Source organism: Equus asinus, chromosome 4, assembly GCF_041296235.1.
Source record: "Equus asinus isolate D_3611 breed Donkey chromosome 4, EquAss-T2T_v2, whole genome shotgun sequence".
Lineage (NCBI taxonomy): Eukaryota > Metazoa > Chordata > Mammalia > Perissodactyla > Equidae > Equus > Equus asinus.
Genome location: NC_091793.1, coordinates 54,769,883 through 54,788,910, shown reverse-complemented (window position 1 = coordinate 54,788,910; position 19,028 = coordinate 54,769,883). Strand labels below are relative to the sequence as shown.

Below are 19,028 nucleotides of genomic sequence, written 5' to 3'. Positions count from 1 at the left end.
TGTCCAGTATCTTGAAAAATATTATTTCCTATAATTTTCCAATTCTTTTTGTTGTTTCAGATGGGAGGTTTGGTGAGAAGTAATAGTCACTTTTTATCCAAGCTAATCCTAGAGATGGCACTGAGCTCCTAGAAAGGCCCATTTAAGCAACAGAAAGAGCTAACTTTGTTTTCCAAACTTATTCATCTGTATAAGTTGAATTAAGATAGAGTGTCTTAAAGCAAGTCATTTTTACCAGAAGTGCACCAAACAAAGAAATTAGCAGCTTCCATGCTCCCTGTCTATTGACTCTTTGTCCAATAACAGTTTGCAATAAGACTGGAAACCCTTCTCAGGATATAGGTTGTTAGCAAAAAATATGGTTTGGTTACTGCTGGGAAAATTGAGAGAATGGAATCAAACGTCAGGTATCCTGATAATAAGCAGAAAGCAATATCCTTAATATGACATCAAGGCTGAATCACAGCCTTTGTGTTATCCTTTGTTTCCTCTATTGTTGCAAGGAAAAAGGAACCTATTCCCAGATAACCCTTCTCCCTTAACATTGCTACATCAGAAACGGGAGCTCATTCCTCACTGGCTAATTTACATATATGCTTAAATAATTAGGAATGGGTACATTCTTCATATTGGTTCAAGAATTCTATATTGTTCAATGTTCTAAACAAAATGAGCTAAAAATTTCTTCATTTGTCTTCTGCAGATATTCATATTGAAATTACAACCAGTGTTCATATTAATGTTACATCTAGTCCCTTTAGTGAAAGCAATACATTTTTAACTTACATATAGTCAATATTTATTTTTACCATTCTCAAAGCAAAAAAAATTCACAATTTAGATATAATAAGCAAATAGAATTTCATGGCATAGTTATTCATGAACCAAATTTTCAAACATGGTTTCTTGAAAATATATACACTTGTAGTCATATAATTTATTAACTTTCTAAAGTATTCAAAAGGAAAGAGATCTTTTAAAGATCTAGCTTAATCTCATTTTATTAAGTGGAAACTAGCTTATCATTGATCTGTCATTCTCCCAAATCACACAAATGGTTAGAAGCAAAACTCTCTTACTTCTCGATTTATTGTGATTTTACTGCACTTTGCTGACTGCCAGACATTAAAGAGCCATTAAAATATACTTTGCAAAACTATTGATTCTGGCTACACCCAGGCCATGGGAAATAGTGACTAATATATCATTTATAAAAAATGTTAATACATTTTGTTAGTAGAATTGTAAAATAAGTTTCAGAAAATTCACTTATGTTGTCAAAATCTTTATCATTTTTCCTTGGATTATTTTTGTTTTCCAAATGGAGTAAATCAGTATTTTCCCTTTGTTCATTTGGAGAAAGGAGGAAAATTTTATTCTATCCTTGTCACAAAGGAGTAGTAACATTCTTCACTTCCTTCTCTCTCCCCATGGCTAGTTTTCCACAGGAATCTTCTTCCTTTTGAATAACTTTTCTATTCTTTGCAACTAGATAAAAATAAAGATTCACCATCCCTATGGCAGGCATTGTTTTGCAATAAAGTCAATATGTTTTTAATCTCTATCTGTCTCTTATGACTTGACAAAAGTAAGAATATAGTTAAGACCATAAAATTTAAAATGTGATCATAAACTAGGTAGAATTTTTTTGAGAAAAAGAAATAAAAGTTAATTATTGTTTTCATTTATAATCTGATTTTAATATTGTTTGTATGACATGACCATGAAGAAAATAAAAATATGTTTCATAAATCATCTGGGAGAAATTATGCTTTTTGCTATATATTATATTTTTATTTGTGAGAATTATCAGTGAGGGAAAAATAGGTAGCACTCATGAAAGCAGCCTTAACAAAATAATTGTTTTAAACTAAATATTAGAAATTAAGGGAAGAATAGCCAATAAGTATTTATGCACATTCATTTTTTGTAGCATGACAAAGATTATACCTGTTCCCACAATGCATTGTTTGTGTAGAGTTTTTTCACATATTTTATTTTTAAATTCCTTTCCTTATAGGTAGTTTGGGCCAATTCATATAAAGTTGGTTGTGCAGTTAGAATTTGTCCTAACCTTGGGGGAGCTGAAACTGCAGTATTTGTATGCAACTATGGACCTGCGTAAGTTATTTTGTTGTTAAAAATACTTTAAATTGAAATACATGTTGAGAATTGTTTCCAAAAATAGGATCTTATACTAAAGAGACAAGTATATTTTTGATCAGTGAAGTCTCCCTCTATACTGCTAACCAAAAGAAATATATGAAAATAGAAAGTGGTGAGAGAATGTTACCTTGTGTAAAAAGTTATATCTATCATGAAATATTTAAACTTGAGAGTGAAAATGATGGAGATTGTTAGGTAAAAAAAAGATAACATAAAATGCATTGCCATAGTAATATCTAAATACTGGAACACAAAATAGGTTGGCAAGTGGTCCTCTAATATAATATAACGTAACTGGAATGAGTAAATGATTGAGAAAGATGGTGAAAAGCACATTCGTCTAAGAAAAGAATACATAATTTTTAATTGTCTCACTGATACTTGCATATCTAAATGGAAATATAATATTAACCTAATGGGAGTCTCCAAAATGAAATTCTGGAACTCTAGGTCTGTACAAGGAAAGAGATAAAATCAGTTAATAATCCAACTCTCTAACAAACAAAAATTTCAAAATAAAATGTACAAAAGATGAAAACATAGGTAAAGAATAAATATACAGGATTGACAAAAAGGAGCTGAGATATGCCAAAATTTCTACGAAAAGGTACTAATCTATATATCTCTTTCTGTGTTTTTTTCCATTCCCTCTCAATTAGAAGCAAAAACAAGAATGACAAATACATAGCCTTAAAGCTTGGGCAGAGTACAATTTTTATAAATACCAGAGAAATTGCAGAACTACTGAACACTTATTTATTGTCATCAAAAATAGAATACACAGAGAAAAAAGAATCCAAGAAAGATAAAAAGAGCATCAGTTAGCTATGAGATAACTTTAGTGGGAACTGATTTCCTGAAAGAGGGGACATAAAAATATTTGAAGAAATATGGCCCTAAACTTTTCAAGCTTAAGAAAAATTATAAACTTGAAGAACTAAGGAGCTTAACAAACCGCAATCACAAGGAACATGAAGAAAACTATATCAACTCACCTTATAATCAAATTTTCAAAATCAGTAATAAAGAGGAAAACTTAAAAGCAGCCAGAGAACATGCTACATACAGAGGAACAAAGCTAAGGATGATGGCAGATTTCTCCTTGCAAGCAGTGCAAGAGAGAAGACAGCAATATCTTTAAATACTGGAAGAAAAAGAACTGTCAACTGAGAATTCTATATCCTATAAAAATATCTTTCAAAAATAAAAGTGAAATAAGGATATTTGCAGACCATTGGAAATGGTAACTACATGGGTAAATATATAGGATATTTTTCTTATTTAATTATCTTTCAAAGAGAATTGTTTAATCAAAGATAATAGTGATGTATCATGAGAGTTATAACATATGTAAAATTAAAATCTGTGATAACTATAGCATAAAGGTTGGGAGGGGAAAATGGAAGTGTATTACCTTAAGGTTATTCTACTCTATGTTAAGTGAAGTAATTTAACTTGACTGTGATAAGTAAAAGATGCATACTATAAACCATAAAGTAACTACTAAAATAACAAAACAAAGAGTAATAGCAAATAAGCGAACAAAGCAGGTACAATTAAATTTTAAAATATATTTAACTAATCGAAAGGAATGCAGAAAAAGAGGAAAGGGGGAACAAAGGGTAGATGAGACAAACAGAATAAATAAGAATATGACAGCCTCAAACCTAACTATGTCACTATCACATCAAATGTAAATGGTACAAACACCCAAACGAAAAGGCAGAGATGGCAAGATTGGCTAAGAAATTGAGAACCAATTATATTCTGTCTACAAAAAGCATATTTTAAATATAATGACACAAATAGATTAAAAGTAAAAGAATGGAAAAATGTTTACTATGCTAACATTAGTCAAAATAAAGCTGCAGGGTCTATAGTAAAATCAGATAATGTGGATTTTAGAGCAAAGAATATTACCTGAGGTAAAGAAGATCACTTCAAAATAATAATGGAGTTAACTGATCATGAGTCAACTTGGATGAAATGGAAAAATTCCTCAAAACACACAAATTACAAAGGATAAATGAAATCTAAAGAAAATTACAAAGCAATATCTCTTATGAACACAGGTACAAAAATTCTAAACAAAATTTAGCCATTGAATCCAACAATATAGTAAAAGCATAATATGCCTTGTCCAAATGGAGTTTATTCCAGGAATACAGGGCTGGTTTAACATTCTAAAATCCATCAATGTAATTCACTATATTAATTAATCAACCTAAAAATAAAGATCATATGATCATATGATCATCTCAATAGAGAAAAAGCCATTCATTCTTCTTTTTTGGTGACAAAGATATGCCCTGAGCTAACATCTGTGCCAATCTTGCTCTATTTTTCGTATGTAGAGCACCACCACAGCATGACATGATGAGTGGTGTATGTCTGCATCTTGGAACTGAACCCACAAACCTGGTCCACCAAAGTGGAGCACATAGGACTTTGCCACTATGCCATGGGGCCAGCCCTCAAAACATTCATTCTTGATAAAAGTGCTCAGCAAACTAGAAATAGAAGGGAACTATTTAAACCTAATAGAGGGCATCTACAAAAAGCCTATATGTAGCATTATATCAATAGGAAAAAACTTTACAGTACTTTTGCTGTACTTTTTCTGTAAAGTACCAGACAGTAAATATGCTAGACTTTGCATGCCACATACGTTCTGTTACATATGCATCTTTGTTTTTGTTTTGTTTTATATAACTCATTAAAAACATTAAAAAAAACAATTCATAGCTCACAGACTCCATAAAAACAGACCACAGACCCTATTTGACCTATGAGCCATACTGTGCTGACTACTGGTCCATAGGTCTATATAAAAAGCCAACAGAATCTATGAAAACTCTTGGAGAACTAATAAGGAAGTTTAGCAATTTTTAAGGATACAAAATCAGTATACAAAACTCAATTACATGTCCATATACTAGCAATGAACAACCATAAATTGAATTAAAATAACAATACCATTCATAGTAGCATCAAAGATATAAATTATCTAAAAGGGTTAATCTCCATAATATACAAAGAACTCACACGGCTTAACAACAAAAAAACAAACAACCCGATCAAAAAATGGGCAGAGGACATGAACAGACATTTCTCAAAAGAAGATATAAATATGGCCAATAGACACATGAAAAGATGTTCATCATTGCTAATCATCAGGGAAATGCAAATCAAAACTACACTAAGATATCACCTTACACCCGTTAGATTGGCAAAAACATCCAAAACCAAGAGCGACAAATGTTGGAGAGGTTATGGAGAAAAAGGAACCCTCATACACTGTTGGTGGGAATGCAAACTAGTACAGCCACTATGGAAAACAGTATGGAGATTTCTCAAAAAGTTAAAAATAGAAATACCCTATGACCCAGCCATTCCATTACTGGGTATCTATCCTAAGAACCTGAAATCAGAAATCCCAAGAGTCCCTTGCACCCCTATGTTCATCGAAGCATTATTTACAATAGCCAAGACGTGGAACCAACCTACATGCCCAGAAACTGATGATTGGATAAAGAAGATATGGTATATATAGACAATGGAATACTACTCAGCCATAAAAAAAGACAAAATTGGCCCATTTGCATCAACATGGATGGACCTCGAGGGTATTATGTTAAGTGAAATAAGCCAGTCAGAGAAAGACGAACTCTATATGACTCCACTCATAGGTGGAAGTTAACATATTGACAAGGAGATCTGATCGGTGGTTACCAGGGAAAAGGGGGGGTGGGGGGAGGGCACAGAGGGGGAAGAGGTGTACCCACAACATGACTAACAATAATGTACAACTGAAATCTCACAAGGTTGTAATCTATCATAACATTAATTAATAAAAAAAGAATCAGAAAAAAATATATATATAAATTATCTAGGGATAAATCTGGCAGAAAACTTGAAAGACATGTACACTGAAAAACTACATAATGTTCATGACAGAAATTAACAATGACACAAATAATTAGAGAGATACACCTTATTAATGGGTTAAAGGACTCATTATTGTTAAGATGTAATTTTTCATTGAATTGATCTACAGATTCAATATAATCCCAATAAAAATCCCAGCAGGATTTTATTGTAGAAATTGACAAACTGATAATAAAATTCATATGGAAATGCACAGGACTTAGAATAGCCAAAAGAACTGTGGAAAACAAAACAAATTTGAAGGGCTAACACTACTGTTTTCAAGAATTATTAAAGCTAGAATAGTTACAACATTGTGATATTGATATAAAGTTAGACAAAAAGATCAGTGGAACAGAAAACAGAGTTTAGAAATAAACCCATACATGATTGACCACATATGTTCAACTGATTTTTCACAAATGCACAAAAGCAATGCAGTGAAAAAAGATTTTTCAACTAATGGTGCCAGAGCAATTTATCATCCACATATAAAAACAAAGTAGACTAGGATGCGCACAACGTACAACCTTTAAAAACTAACTCAAAATGGATCATAGACCTAAAACGTAAAACCTAAAACTATAAAACTTTCAGAAGAAAACATAGATGAAACTTCTGTGACCTTATGATAGACAAAGATTTTTTAGCTACCACACCGAAAGCATGATCCATAAGAGAATAAATAGATTAATTGGATTTCATTAAAATTAAAAATTACTGCTATTCAGACACTGGTAAGACAATGAAAAGATAAGCCACAGATTGGAAGAAAGTCTTTGCAAAACATATGATAAAGGATTTATGACAAGAATATAGGAAGAACTCCCACAATCAATATTAGGAAAACTTAAAACTCAACAAGAACAAAAAGGACAAAAGATTAACAAGATATGCAGATGGAAAATAAGCACATGAAACGATACTCAAAATAATTAACCATTAGAGAAATACAAATTAAAATCACAATGAATACCACTACACAACAATTAGAATGGCTAAAGACAGGTGGCTCCAGATCCTAAGGCTAGAATTCTCACACACTGCTAGTAGGAATATAAAGTGTTACAACTACTTTGTAAAAACAGTGCAGCAATTTCTTAAAAAGTTAAATATGCACCTATCATGTGATCTATTCATTCCAATCCTAGGTATTTATCCAAGCAAATGTATGTCCATATAAAGACTTGTATGCGAATGTTCAAAATGTGCATAGTAACTTTTATTTGTACTAGCCAAAAACTAGAACAACTCAAATGTCCGTCAGTGGATGAATGGATAAACCAATTGTGCCATCTTCTTTAGTGGAATACCGCTCCTGTTATCAACGTTTTTCTTTGTGTGCTCTAGGTAAATAACACTTTTTTAAGTCTTCCACTGTCACAGAGATGGAAAAAAGAGATTTTTCAAAATGTATCAACTTATATTATTGAAAAGTAGGCATAATAGCTGCCAAATCTTTTTGGCACATCATCAAGTAGAACTAGATAAGGACTGTGATATTGTACTTTTAAATTAAACCATAAAGCATGTTTCCATCTGCAATTTAAATCTTGCTTATTCCATTTACAAAATCAAGAGGTAATCACAGTGTTTACAACAAAAACGTTGTGACGGTCACATGCATAATTATATTGGGTTTACATCTAATTTGTGTTCTAAAGAATATTCAAGAATATAACTGCCACATGGATCAGGGACATCCTGTAAAGGACAGTCTCAGTAGTTTCTTTTTACAAAAGAAATGAACATAAAATTGGGGTAAAAGTTATTTTTTCCTTTTCAACATTCATAACTTGGTGAGTGACCAAAACTTGCTTAAATGCATGCACAAAATTAGAGAAATTAATAACCATTTGGCTAATCAATCTTTCTCTTTTTTACAGTGGAAATATTCGAAATGTCATCCCTTACACTAAAGGAGCCTCCTGCTCTATGTGTGCAGCAGGAGACACTTGTGCAAAGAAGCTCTGCCGTAAGCCAAAGGGAAAAATAATCATCACATTCTGTTTGGAGAACAAATTCACTATATTTTAAAATTTGGCTACGTAAGCTTATAGAGAATTTACGGGCAAGATTTGATTGCTGCTATATGATACAAATTATTTGTCATAAATTATCATATTTAAACTCAGATGGCCCCTCCCTTCTTCCCTGATTATTTCCCCTCTCAGGCTAAAGGACAGGAAGGAGGCAGGCAGAACTGATGGAGTTTGCTGCTGCACTCAAAACAGCGATCAGTTGAAGTGTTTCTTATCTGTATTTTCTTCCATCCACTTGCTTTTATTTCTTGTTACTAAAATAGTGACTCATTCAGAAGCAATACATTAGTGTCCAAATTAATTGTGATTTATAACTAATATGCTTCTCTTTCATCACCAGCCTTTAGTTTTCAGAACAGAGTTACTTTTTAAGGATAAGTGTGTAAATTCTTGATTGAGGACAGAGTGAGATGGGTGAAGAGTGGAGATGATTTGAAAATTGTTCAAAAAAAAGGTGGTGCCTTGAAAGAAGACAGACACAAAAAATGCGTATTAAATAATTCCATTTCTGCAAAGTTCAAAATCATGAAAAGGCATCTACATCTGGAGCCAGGATACTGGTTACCTTTAGAGAGGAAAGAGGAGTTAGTAATTAGATGAGGATGCCAAGGACTTTCTGGACCTATGCTGTAGTTCCCCAGGTGTGCTCACTTTGTAGTAATTCATCAATCTTTCCATTTATGAGGTATGCATGCTTCTATATTCATACATTTCAATTACGGAATGAATTGTAAGTATGGTCCCTCTAATTTCAGATTTCAAAGAATTTTTAAAAATAAATTTGTTGTCTATCTTGTATTTGCAAACTAATGTTTTCCAGTCAAGGGATATAAAGACAACAATGGTGCACTATTTTTTCACCTCGCCTTCCTGCCTGGTATCTAAACCACCATCATTTTCCACCTGAACTAGTGGTCTCCCACTTCTCTTTCTACTTAAAACTGTTTTACATAAAGAAAATCAGATCAAATAACTTCTTTTCTTAAAATTCATCACTTGCTTCTTACTGCAGTTGAAGACACGCCTGACTCTACACCCCGTGGCTGACAAGCCCAGCGTCTCTGTCTCTGGTCTCTCTCTCCTATTGTATTTTTTGTTATCCACTCTTTGACATAGTAAGCTCCATCATCTCTACCTCCCAACATTCCAACCTCCTTCTAAAAAGTCCAGCATGCAGATCACCTGTGGGTCTGTTTCTAGTTTCAGGACTGTTTTGTTTTCCCTTGGTTTTGGTAATATGCTCTGTTTCTTCGTGTGGTGAATTGTGTTTAAAGACAGCTGCCAACAATTTCTCCCCTCCTTTACACACAAGCCCCTCCTCCCATCAGGAAGGGACACTGTTTCTCCTCCCCTGGAATAAGGACCTGATAATTGTGTCGGTTCTGGGCCTGGCCTTTAAGAGACCTGGCAGCTCTGGCTTTTGCTGTTAGAAGCCCCCCAGCACGTTAAGAAATCCATGCTCTCCTGCTGGAGATGTCACACTGAGAAAAGCCATGGAGAGGAGAGGTCATTTTTCTGTTTCAACCCCGAATGAGTTCTGGCTAAGTGCAGCCATGTCCTTGAACCCTGATGACACTACATATAGCAGAGGAATCGCCTAGTAGAGCCAGCCAACCCAGGTCATTGTGAGAAATAATAATTTTTATTCTTTTAAGCCACTAAGTCTTGGATTTGTTTCACAGCAGTAGATTTTGGAAATACTTGGTGTGCCTAGTAAGTTTTTATTAAACGCTTAACAACATGTGTAAAACAAAAATGTAGAGCGTTCTGCCTTTTCCTCTGCTGAACAGTAGAGTCAGGGGTGTTCACCTTAATCCAAACGGAATTCAGTTGAGGCTGGTTAGAATTTATGTAAGGTTCCGTCTACCTCTGTTCGCCCCTGTTCCACAGGTGTAGACTTCTGGGGCTTACCACGGAAAGACTGGTGTGTTCATTGTTGCCTTTCCCTGGTGGGTTCTGAACCCAAATCCTTACTGCTTTAGCATGCAGAAATTACTGAAAAATCTGCTTTGATTTCCAGAGGTTTTCAGCCTAGTGTTTTAGCCTCCTGCCCCCGACAGCTTCAAAATTAAACACACAGCTTGAGTGCAAAATGGGCATCTCTTGGGCTCATTTCTTCCACCTCTACCCCTCAGCCGGATCTTGAACTATGCAATTCTCCAATTATATCTCTCTAGCCCTGCAAGGCCAGCAAAAGCTCTGCTGATTTCTCTGTTTCCTGGAAATTGACCTCTGCCTAGGCAAAGACCAGATTTTCAGCTCTAGTCCTGGGCCCAGAAAAAACAAATGGCCCCAGGAAAAGAATAGCTTTCATAACATCAGCCCACCTCTCCAAGGATCTCCTAATCTGAAATCTTGATCCTCTAGTCTTTGTTGCTTTAGCACTCTTAAACATTGTTTTGTTTTATGTTATATGGATTTTCTAGCTGTGCTTGATGAGAGCTTTTATCTGTCATAAAAGACTCCATCCTGGAGACTGAAGCAGCTGTTGACAGTGGGTCTCCCAGACAGTACCCACAAGCTGCAGAGGCTGCAATAAAGCTTTGATACCTGGTAGCAGGTGTTTCCCTGACTTGTTCCTTTCCCAAATTATTTGGCTAATCTTGGCCCTTTGCTTTTGCATATTAATGTTAAGGTAAACTTATCAATTCCACAGAAGACCTGGAAATTTTGGTTGGAATTACATTGAATTTATAGATAAATTTGGGAAGAATTAGCATCTTTAGCACATTGACTATTTCCATTAATAAAGATGCTTTATTCTGGCTTTTTAAACATTTTCAGTTAAGTTTTGAAATGTTCTCAGTAAAGGTCTTAGACATCAAATTAGATTCCTTGGTAACAGGTATTTGTTGCTATTATAAATGATGTTTTAAAATTATGTTTCCTAATTGGTTTCTGCTGATTTATAGAAATATACATTATTTTTATATCAGTCTACTATCCAGGAATCTTACTGAATTCTCTTATTATTTCTAATGATTTGTTGATTCTCATGGATTTTCTATAATGACAATCATGTTATTTGTAAAAAATGCAAGTCTTGTTCTTTCTTCTGATCTTTGTCAGTTATTTATTTTACTAATATTAATAGTGAATCTTCCAGTGCAATGTTGAACATGAGCTATAATAGTAGATACCAATCTCTTGTTCCTGACTTTAAAAATAGTGTTTCACCATTATGCATATTTGCTTTAGATAGTTTTTAATGAATCCTCACTGCCAGGTTATGGAAGTTTTCTCTTTTCCTTGTTTTTCTATGAGCTTTTATCTTGAATGAAAGTTTATCAGATTTTTTTTCTGCCTCTCTTGAAATGATCCCCAATTTTTTTTCCTTTAGTGTTTTAATGTTTTAAACTACATCAAAAGATTTCCCTTTTTTTGGAAACCATTTTGGAAGTAATACTGTGCGACTTTAATTTTTAAAAATTTACTTGTGCTTTAAATCCCACATTGAGTAAATACATTTTTTTTTCAATATTGGTCCATTTCACTAATATTTTCAAATTATTGTATTACAAATAATATTGTATACAAATAAATAATATTGTAAAGAGGTAGGTACATGCTGGTTTTTTAATTTTTAAAATCTGTCTTTTATCATATTCTATTTCCTGTTTCCATTTTTTATTTATAACTTCCCTTGTTATTATTTTAAACCACTTTATTGAAGTATAATTGACTTATAAAAAGCTGTACATGTGTTTAATGTATACAACTTAACCAGTGAGATTTATACTTTCATATAGGTATCAGGAGTCAAGTGATGGCTCAGTAATCCAAATTTAAACTGTTCTTTCATTACCATGATAAATCCAATTTGGTCATGAGGTTTCTTTTATAGATTGCTAGATTCCTGTTAACATTTTACTTATAATTTTTGCATTTAATTTTAAAATTATGACTGGTCTGTAATTTTCCTTCTTCATTTCTCCTAATATGATTTTGACTGCAAGATTGAAGTTGTCTCATAAAAGAAGTTGAAAGTTGGCAACATTACTTCTTTTAACATTTTGGTTACAATTTTTGTAAGATTCCGATTATTTATTTTTTTAATGTCTGGGAGAAGTTTTCTGTAAAATGATTTTGCTCTGGTTTGTATGTGCATGTGTTTGTAGATTTTTAATTACCAATTTAATTTCTTTAAATGTTCTATGAGGGGCTGGCACGGTGGTGTAGTGGTTAGTTCGGCATGCTCCGCTTCGGCAGCCTAAAGTTTGAGGGTTCAGATCCCAGACCTACACTGTTCATCTAGCCATGCTGTGGTGGAAATCCACATAGAAAATAGAGGAGGATTGGCACAGATGTTAGCTCAGGGCCAAACTTTCTCAAGCAAAAATAAATAAATAAATGTTATGTGAAATTCAGGTTCTGAGTGAAAATTGGCAAATTTCTGTTTTATTCAAGTTTTAATGAAATTCTCTTATCTTTTTATCTCTGTTCTATCTATGTTCCATTTGTTTAAGTCCTATGACTTTTGGTTTGTGCCTTTCCTCTTTTTTGTCCATCATTTTCTATAGAAAGCCAACTTTTAACTGTGTTAACTTCTTTTTTTTCTTTTTGTTTTGTTTTGTTTTTTTGAGGAAGGTTAGCCCTGAGCTAACATCTGCTGCCAATCCTCCTCTTTTTGCTGAGGAAGCCTGGCCCTGTGCTAACATCCGTGCCCATCTTCCTCTACTTTATGTGTGGGATGCCTACCACAGCATGGCCTAGAAAACGGTGCGTAGATCTGAACCTGGGATCTGAACCAGTGAACCCTGGGCCGCTGAAGCAGGGCTTGCAAACTTAACCACTGCACCACCTGGCTGGCCCCTGTTAACTTCTTTTTTGAGGAGATGTAACATAATGGTTAAATGTTTAGACCTGGAGTCAGATTGCTTAACTCAGGAGGTGACTAAGAGAATTAGTATGATAAATCATACAAAGTGATTTGAGCCCCAAATAAAGTAAGTGCTCAGTAAATTTTAGCTATTATTATAGTTAAGTTCCTCATTATTTTCTATCATTGACCCAGTTTATTTTTTTCATAGCATGAATCACTCTCTGAAATGATCATTTTTATTTATGTATCTGAGTTTTAAATTGATGATAGATTTTCTTCCTTCACTTTTCTTTAAGGAAAAGAACTTTATTATTTCCTGATAACCATACAGACATAGTAGTCACTCAAAAAATGAGTACATGAATGAAAAAAAATGAAATAAATGAATTTCTAACAAATCTCAGGGTCCTGTTAAAATGGCAAATAAGGGAGAAAAATATGATGGGAGAAAGATGTAAAGCAAAGTGTGGAGCAAGGGCCACTGCAGAAATGAACAAGACGTTTAATGAAGGACTCTGCATATCCAAAACTCAACAAGAAAGAATTATGTTCTTTTTCAAAAACTTTAAATGGGCATGGCAGAGGGCCAAAAATAGAGTTAACTACTGTGTATACTTCTGCCTCTTTTAGGCCTTTGTGCCTTCAATAGGAGAGGCACTCTAGAAATATTTGTGGGCATGACATTGCTGGCAGTGGGCATCTGAGATTTTTAAGTCCTGTGGGATTTGAGGAGGAAGCTTTCACTTACTTAAGGTAAAAAGCCAAACAAAGTTTCCTAAGCTGATTATCTTGTTCAAAAAGTCAGACAAGCAAGTAAATGCTTTTAATTTTATATTATTTTTTCTATTTTAGATAATAAAGAACGTGACAAACTTCAAAGTATGTATCAAAATATTTCAGTGTTGATTCAGTTACTTTCTCTCCTTGAAACTACGTTGAGCTCTTAACTATTGTGTTTTACCGACAGAGTATCCCAACTGGAAACCACCTGGGGAAGCACCTCCTCAGACAGCGTATAAACTATTGTACCTAGTTATTGTTCTTCCAAGAATAGTTTAACTGTTATTTACATACAAGAGAAATTCGAAAGACACAACAATAAAGGAACTAAATGGCTCAATGTAACTCTCATCGGTTTAATTATTAAGACTTCTGAACTCCTGTCTCATCTAAATGTAATGCCTTTTTTTGAGGTAACATTGCTTTATAATAATATGTTAATTTCGGGTGTACATCATTATATTTCAACTTCTGCATAGATTACAGTGTGTTCACCACCAAAATTCTAGTTGCCATCCATCACTGCACAAATGTGCCCCTGTACCCCTTTTGCCCTCTCCCCACCCCCCTTCCCCTCTGGTAACCACCAATCTGTTCTCTGTATCTGTGTGTTAGCTAGTTTCTTTGTTTGCTTATCTTCCACATACAAGTGAAATCATATGGTATTTGACTTTCTCCATCTGACTTATTTCACTTAGCATAATACCTTCAAGGTCCATCCATGTTGTTGCAAATGACAATATCTCATTGTTTTTAAGGCTGAGTAGTATTCCATTGTATATATATGCTATAGCTATTCATCTATTCATTCATCCATTGATGGGCACTTAGGTTGTTTCCAAGTCTTGGCTATTGTGAATAATGCTGACATGAACATAGGGGTGCAAATAACTTTTCAAATTAGTGTTTTTGTTTACTTTGGATAAATACCCAGAAGTAGAATAGTAGAATATGGTAGTTCTATTTCTAATTTTTTGAGGAATCTCCATTGTGGCTGAACCAATTTACATTCCCAACAGCAGTGTATAAGAGTTCCCTTTTCTCCACATCTTCTCCAACACTTGTTCCTTCTTGTCTTCTTAATGAAAGCCATTCTAAAAGGCATGAGGTGATATTTCATTATGGTTTTGATTTGCATTTCCCTAATAATTAGAGATGTTAAACATCTTTTCATGTGCCTGTTGGCCATCTATATGTCATCTCTGGAAAAATGTTCAGATCCTCTGCCCATTTTTTAGTTGGGTTGTTGTTGTGTTGTATGACTTCTTTATAGATTTTGAATATTAACCCCAGATCAAATAGATGATTTGCAATTATCTTCTCCCAACTGGTAGGTTGTCTTTTCGATTTGTTGATGGTTTCCCTTGCTATGCAGAAGCTTTTTAGTTTGATGTAATCCCATTTGCTTATATTTTCTTCTGTTTTCCTTGCCTGAGGAGACATATTCAAAAAGATGCTGCTCAGACTGATGTTAAAGAGATTGAAACAGTAACCAAAAATCTCCCCAAAAACAGAAGTCCAGGACCAGATGGCTTCTCTGATGTATTCTACCGGACATTCAAAGAAGAATTAATAGCTATCCTTCTCAAAGTCTTTCAAAAAATTGAAGAGGATATGACACTTCCTAACTCATTTTACAATGCCACCATTACCCTGATACGAAAGCCAGACAAGGACAACACAAAGAAGGAAAATTACAAACCAATATCGCTCATAACTATAGATGCAAAATTCCTCAGCAAAATATTAGCAAATTGAATACAACAATACATTAAAAGGATCATACACCATAATCAAGTGGGATTTATTCCAGGGATGTAAGGATGGTTCGACATCTGCAAATCAGTCAATGTGATACACCAGATTAACAAAATGAAGGAAAAAATCACATAAGCATCTCAATAGATGCAGAGAAAGCATTCAACAAGATACAGCATCCATTTATTACAAAAGCTCTCAATAAAATGTGTATGGAAGGAAAGCACCTCAACATAATAAAGGCCATATATGAGAAATTGAGAGATAACATCATACTCAATGGGGAAAAACTGAAAGCTATCCTTCTGAGAACAGGAACAAGACAAGCATGCCTACTCTTGCCACTCTTATTTAACATAGTATTGGAAGGTCTAGCCAGAGCCATTAGGCAAGAAAAAGAAATAAAATGTATCCAGATTGGAAAAGAAGAAGTAAAATTTTCACTATTTGTGGATGACATGATTGTATGTATCAAAAACCCTAAGAACCCACCAAAAATCTATTAGAAATAGTTAACAAATATAGTGAAGTTGCAGGGTACACAATCAACATACAAAAATCAGTTGTATTTCTATACACTAACAACGAATTAGCAGAAAGAGAAATCAAGAATACAATCCCATTTACAATCACAACAAAAAGAATAAAATATCTAGGAATAATTTAACTAAGGAGGTGAGAGAACTGTACACTGAAAATTGTAAGACGTTATTGAAAGAAATAAAAGAAAACACAAAGAAATGGAAAGATATTTTGTGTCCGTGGATTTGAAGAATCAACATAGTTAAAATGTCCATATTCGCTAAAGCAATCTATAGATTCAATGCTATCCTTATCAGAATCCCAATGATATTTTTACTGGAAATAGAACAAAGAATCCTAAAATTTACATAGAACAGTAAAAGACTCTGAATACCCAAAGCAATCTTGAGTAAAAAGAACAAAGTTGGAGGTATCACACTCCTTGATTTCAAAATATACTATGAAGCTATAGTAATCAAAATAGCATGGTACTGGCACAAAAACAGACACACAGATCAGTGGACCAGAGTTGAGATCCCAGAAATAAACCCACATATCTATGGACAGCCAATTTTTGACAAGGGAGCCAAAAACAGATAATGGAGAAAGGAAAGTCTCTTCAATAAATGGTGTTGGGAGAACTGGACAGCCACATGCAAAAGACTGAAAGTAGACCACTATCTTATATCATACACAAGAATTAACTCAAAATGGATTAGAGACTTGACTGTAAGACCTGTAACCATAAAATGAGAAGGAAATGCAGGAGAACTGGAAAACAAATGATAAAATGGAAGCATTAAGCCCTCATATATTGATAATCACCCTAAATGTAAATGGTTTGAATTCTCCAATAAAAAGACGTAGAATGGCAAGATGGATTAAAAAACAAGATTCAACAATATGCTGCCTCCAGGAAACACATAGCAGCTCTAATGACAGATACAGGCTCAGAGTGAAGGGATGGAAGATGATACTCCAAGATAATGGCAAACAAAAGAAAGCCGGTATCACAATACTTATATCAGACAAAATAGACTTCAAGATAAGATGGGTAAAGAGAGAAAAAGAGGGGCAGTATATAATGATCAAAGGGCCACTCCACCAACAAGACATAACACTTATACATATCTATCCACCCAACACAGAAGCACCAAAGTATGTAAAACAACTGTTAACAAGCCTAAATAAGATATTAATAATAATACAATAATAGTAGGGGACCCCAACACTCCACTCACATCAGTGGATAGATCATCCAGACAGAACATCAACAAGGAAACAGTGGAATTACGTGAAAAGCTAGACCAGTTAGACTTAACAGACATATATAGAACACTCCCTCCAAAAATAGCAGAATTCACATTCTTCTTAAGTGTGTACAGAACATTCTCAAGGACAGACCATATCTTGGGAAACAAGGCAAGCCTCAATAAATTTAAGAAGAATGAAAGCTATCCCTCTGAGAACAGGAAGAAGACAAGGATGCCCACTATCACCACTGTTATTCTACATAGTACTGGAGGTTTTGGCCAGAGCAATTAGGCAAGAGAAAGAAAGAAAAGGAATCCAGATAGAAAGAGAAGAAGCGAAACTCTCGGTTTGCAGACCACATCATCTTATGTATAAAAAACCCTAAAGAATCCATTGGAAAACTGTTAGAAATAATTAACAACTACAGTAAAGTTGCAGGGTACAAAATCAACTTATAAAAATCAGTTTCATTTCTATACTGTAATAGCGAACTTACAGAAAGAGAACTCAAGAATACAATTCCATTTACATCTCAACAAAAAGAATAAAATATCTAGGAATAAATTTAACCAAGGAGCTGAAGGACTTGTACAATGAAAACTATAAGACATTATTGAAAGAAATAAATGATGACATAAATAGATGGAAAGAGATTCCATGCACATGGATTGGAAGAACAAACATATTTAAAATGTTCATACTACCCAAAGCAACCTGCAGATTCAATGCAATCCCAATCAGAATCCCAATGACATTCTTCACTGAAATAGAACAAAGAATCCTAAAATTCATATGGGGCAACCAAAGACTCCGAAGTGCTAAAGCAATACTGAGAAAAAAGAACAAAGCTGGAGGCATCACACTCCCTGATTTCAAAATGTACTACAAAGTCATAGTAACCAAAACAGCATGGTACTGGTACAAAAACAGGCACACAGATCAGTGGAACAGAACTGAAAACCCAAAAATAAAACTGGACATCTACACACAGCTATTCTTTGACAAAGGTGCCAAGAATATACAATGGAGAAAAGATAATCTCTTCAATAAATGATGTTGGGAAATCTGGACAACCACTTGCAAAAGAATGAAGCTAGGCCATTATCTCATGCCATATGCAAAAATAAACTCAAAATGGATAAAAGACTTGAAGATGCACCCTAAAACGACAACACTCCTGGAAGATAATATACATAGTGCACTCTGTGACGTCAAACTTAAAAGGATCTTTTCGACTACCATGTCTTCTTGGACAAGGGAAACAAAAGAAAAAATAAACAATTGGGACGTCATCAGACTAAAGAGTTTTTGCAAGGCAAAAGAAACTAGGATCAAAACAAAAAGACAACCCACCAATTGGGAGAAAGTATTTGCAAAGCATATATTTGACAAAGGGGTAATCTCCATAATATACAAGGAACTCACACAACTGAACAACAAACAAACAAACAGCCCAATCAAAAAATGGGCTGAGGATATGAACAGACATTTTTCCAAAGAAGATATACAAATGGCCAATAAACACATGAAAAGATGTTCAACAACACTAATCATCAGGGAAATGCAAATCAAAACTACCACTTAACATCCATTAAAATGGCTATAATCACTAAGACTAAAAATAGCAAATGTTGGAAAGGGTGTGGAAAGAAGGAACCCTCATACACTGCTGGTGGGAATGCTACCTGGTGCAGCTACTATGGAAAACAGTATGGAATTCCTCAAAACTCTGGAAATAGAAATACCATATGACCCAG

The 19,028-nt window shown here is 34.1% G+C and overlaps 1 protein-coding gene across 1 annotated transcript in view; it reads left to right on the top strand.

The window, feature by feature from the left end:
• GLIPR1L1 (GLIPR1 like 1) overlaps positions 1-13,661 on the top strand; it is a 32,216-nt gene extending 18,555 nt beyond the window's left edge. The window contains exons 3-5 of the mRNA XM_070506603.1: positions 2,021-2,121; positions 7,980-8,068; positions 13,588-13,661. Of these exons, the coding sequence (XP_070362704.1) occupies positions 2,021-2,121; positions 7,980-8,068; positions 13,588-13,661 (264 nt within the window). The remainder of the gene's footprint in view (positions 1-2,020; positions 2,122-7,979; positions 8,069-13,587) is intronic.
• The last annotated feature ends 5,367 nt before the right edge of the window (positions 13,662-19,028 follow it).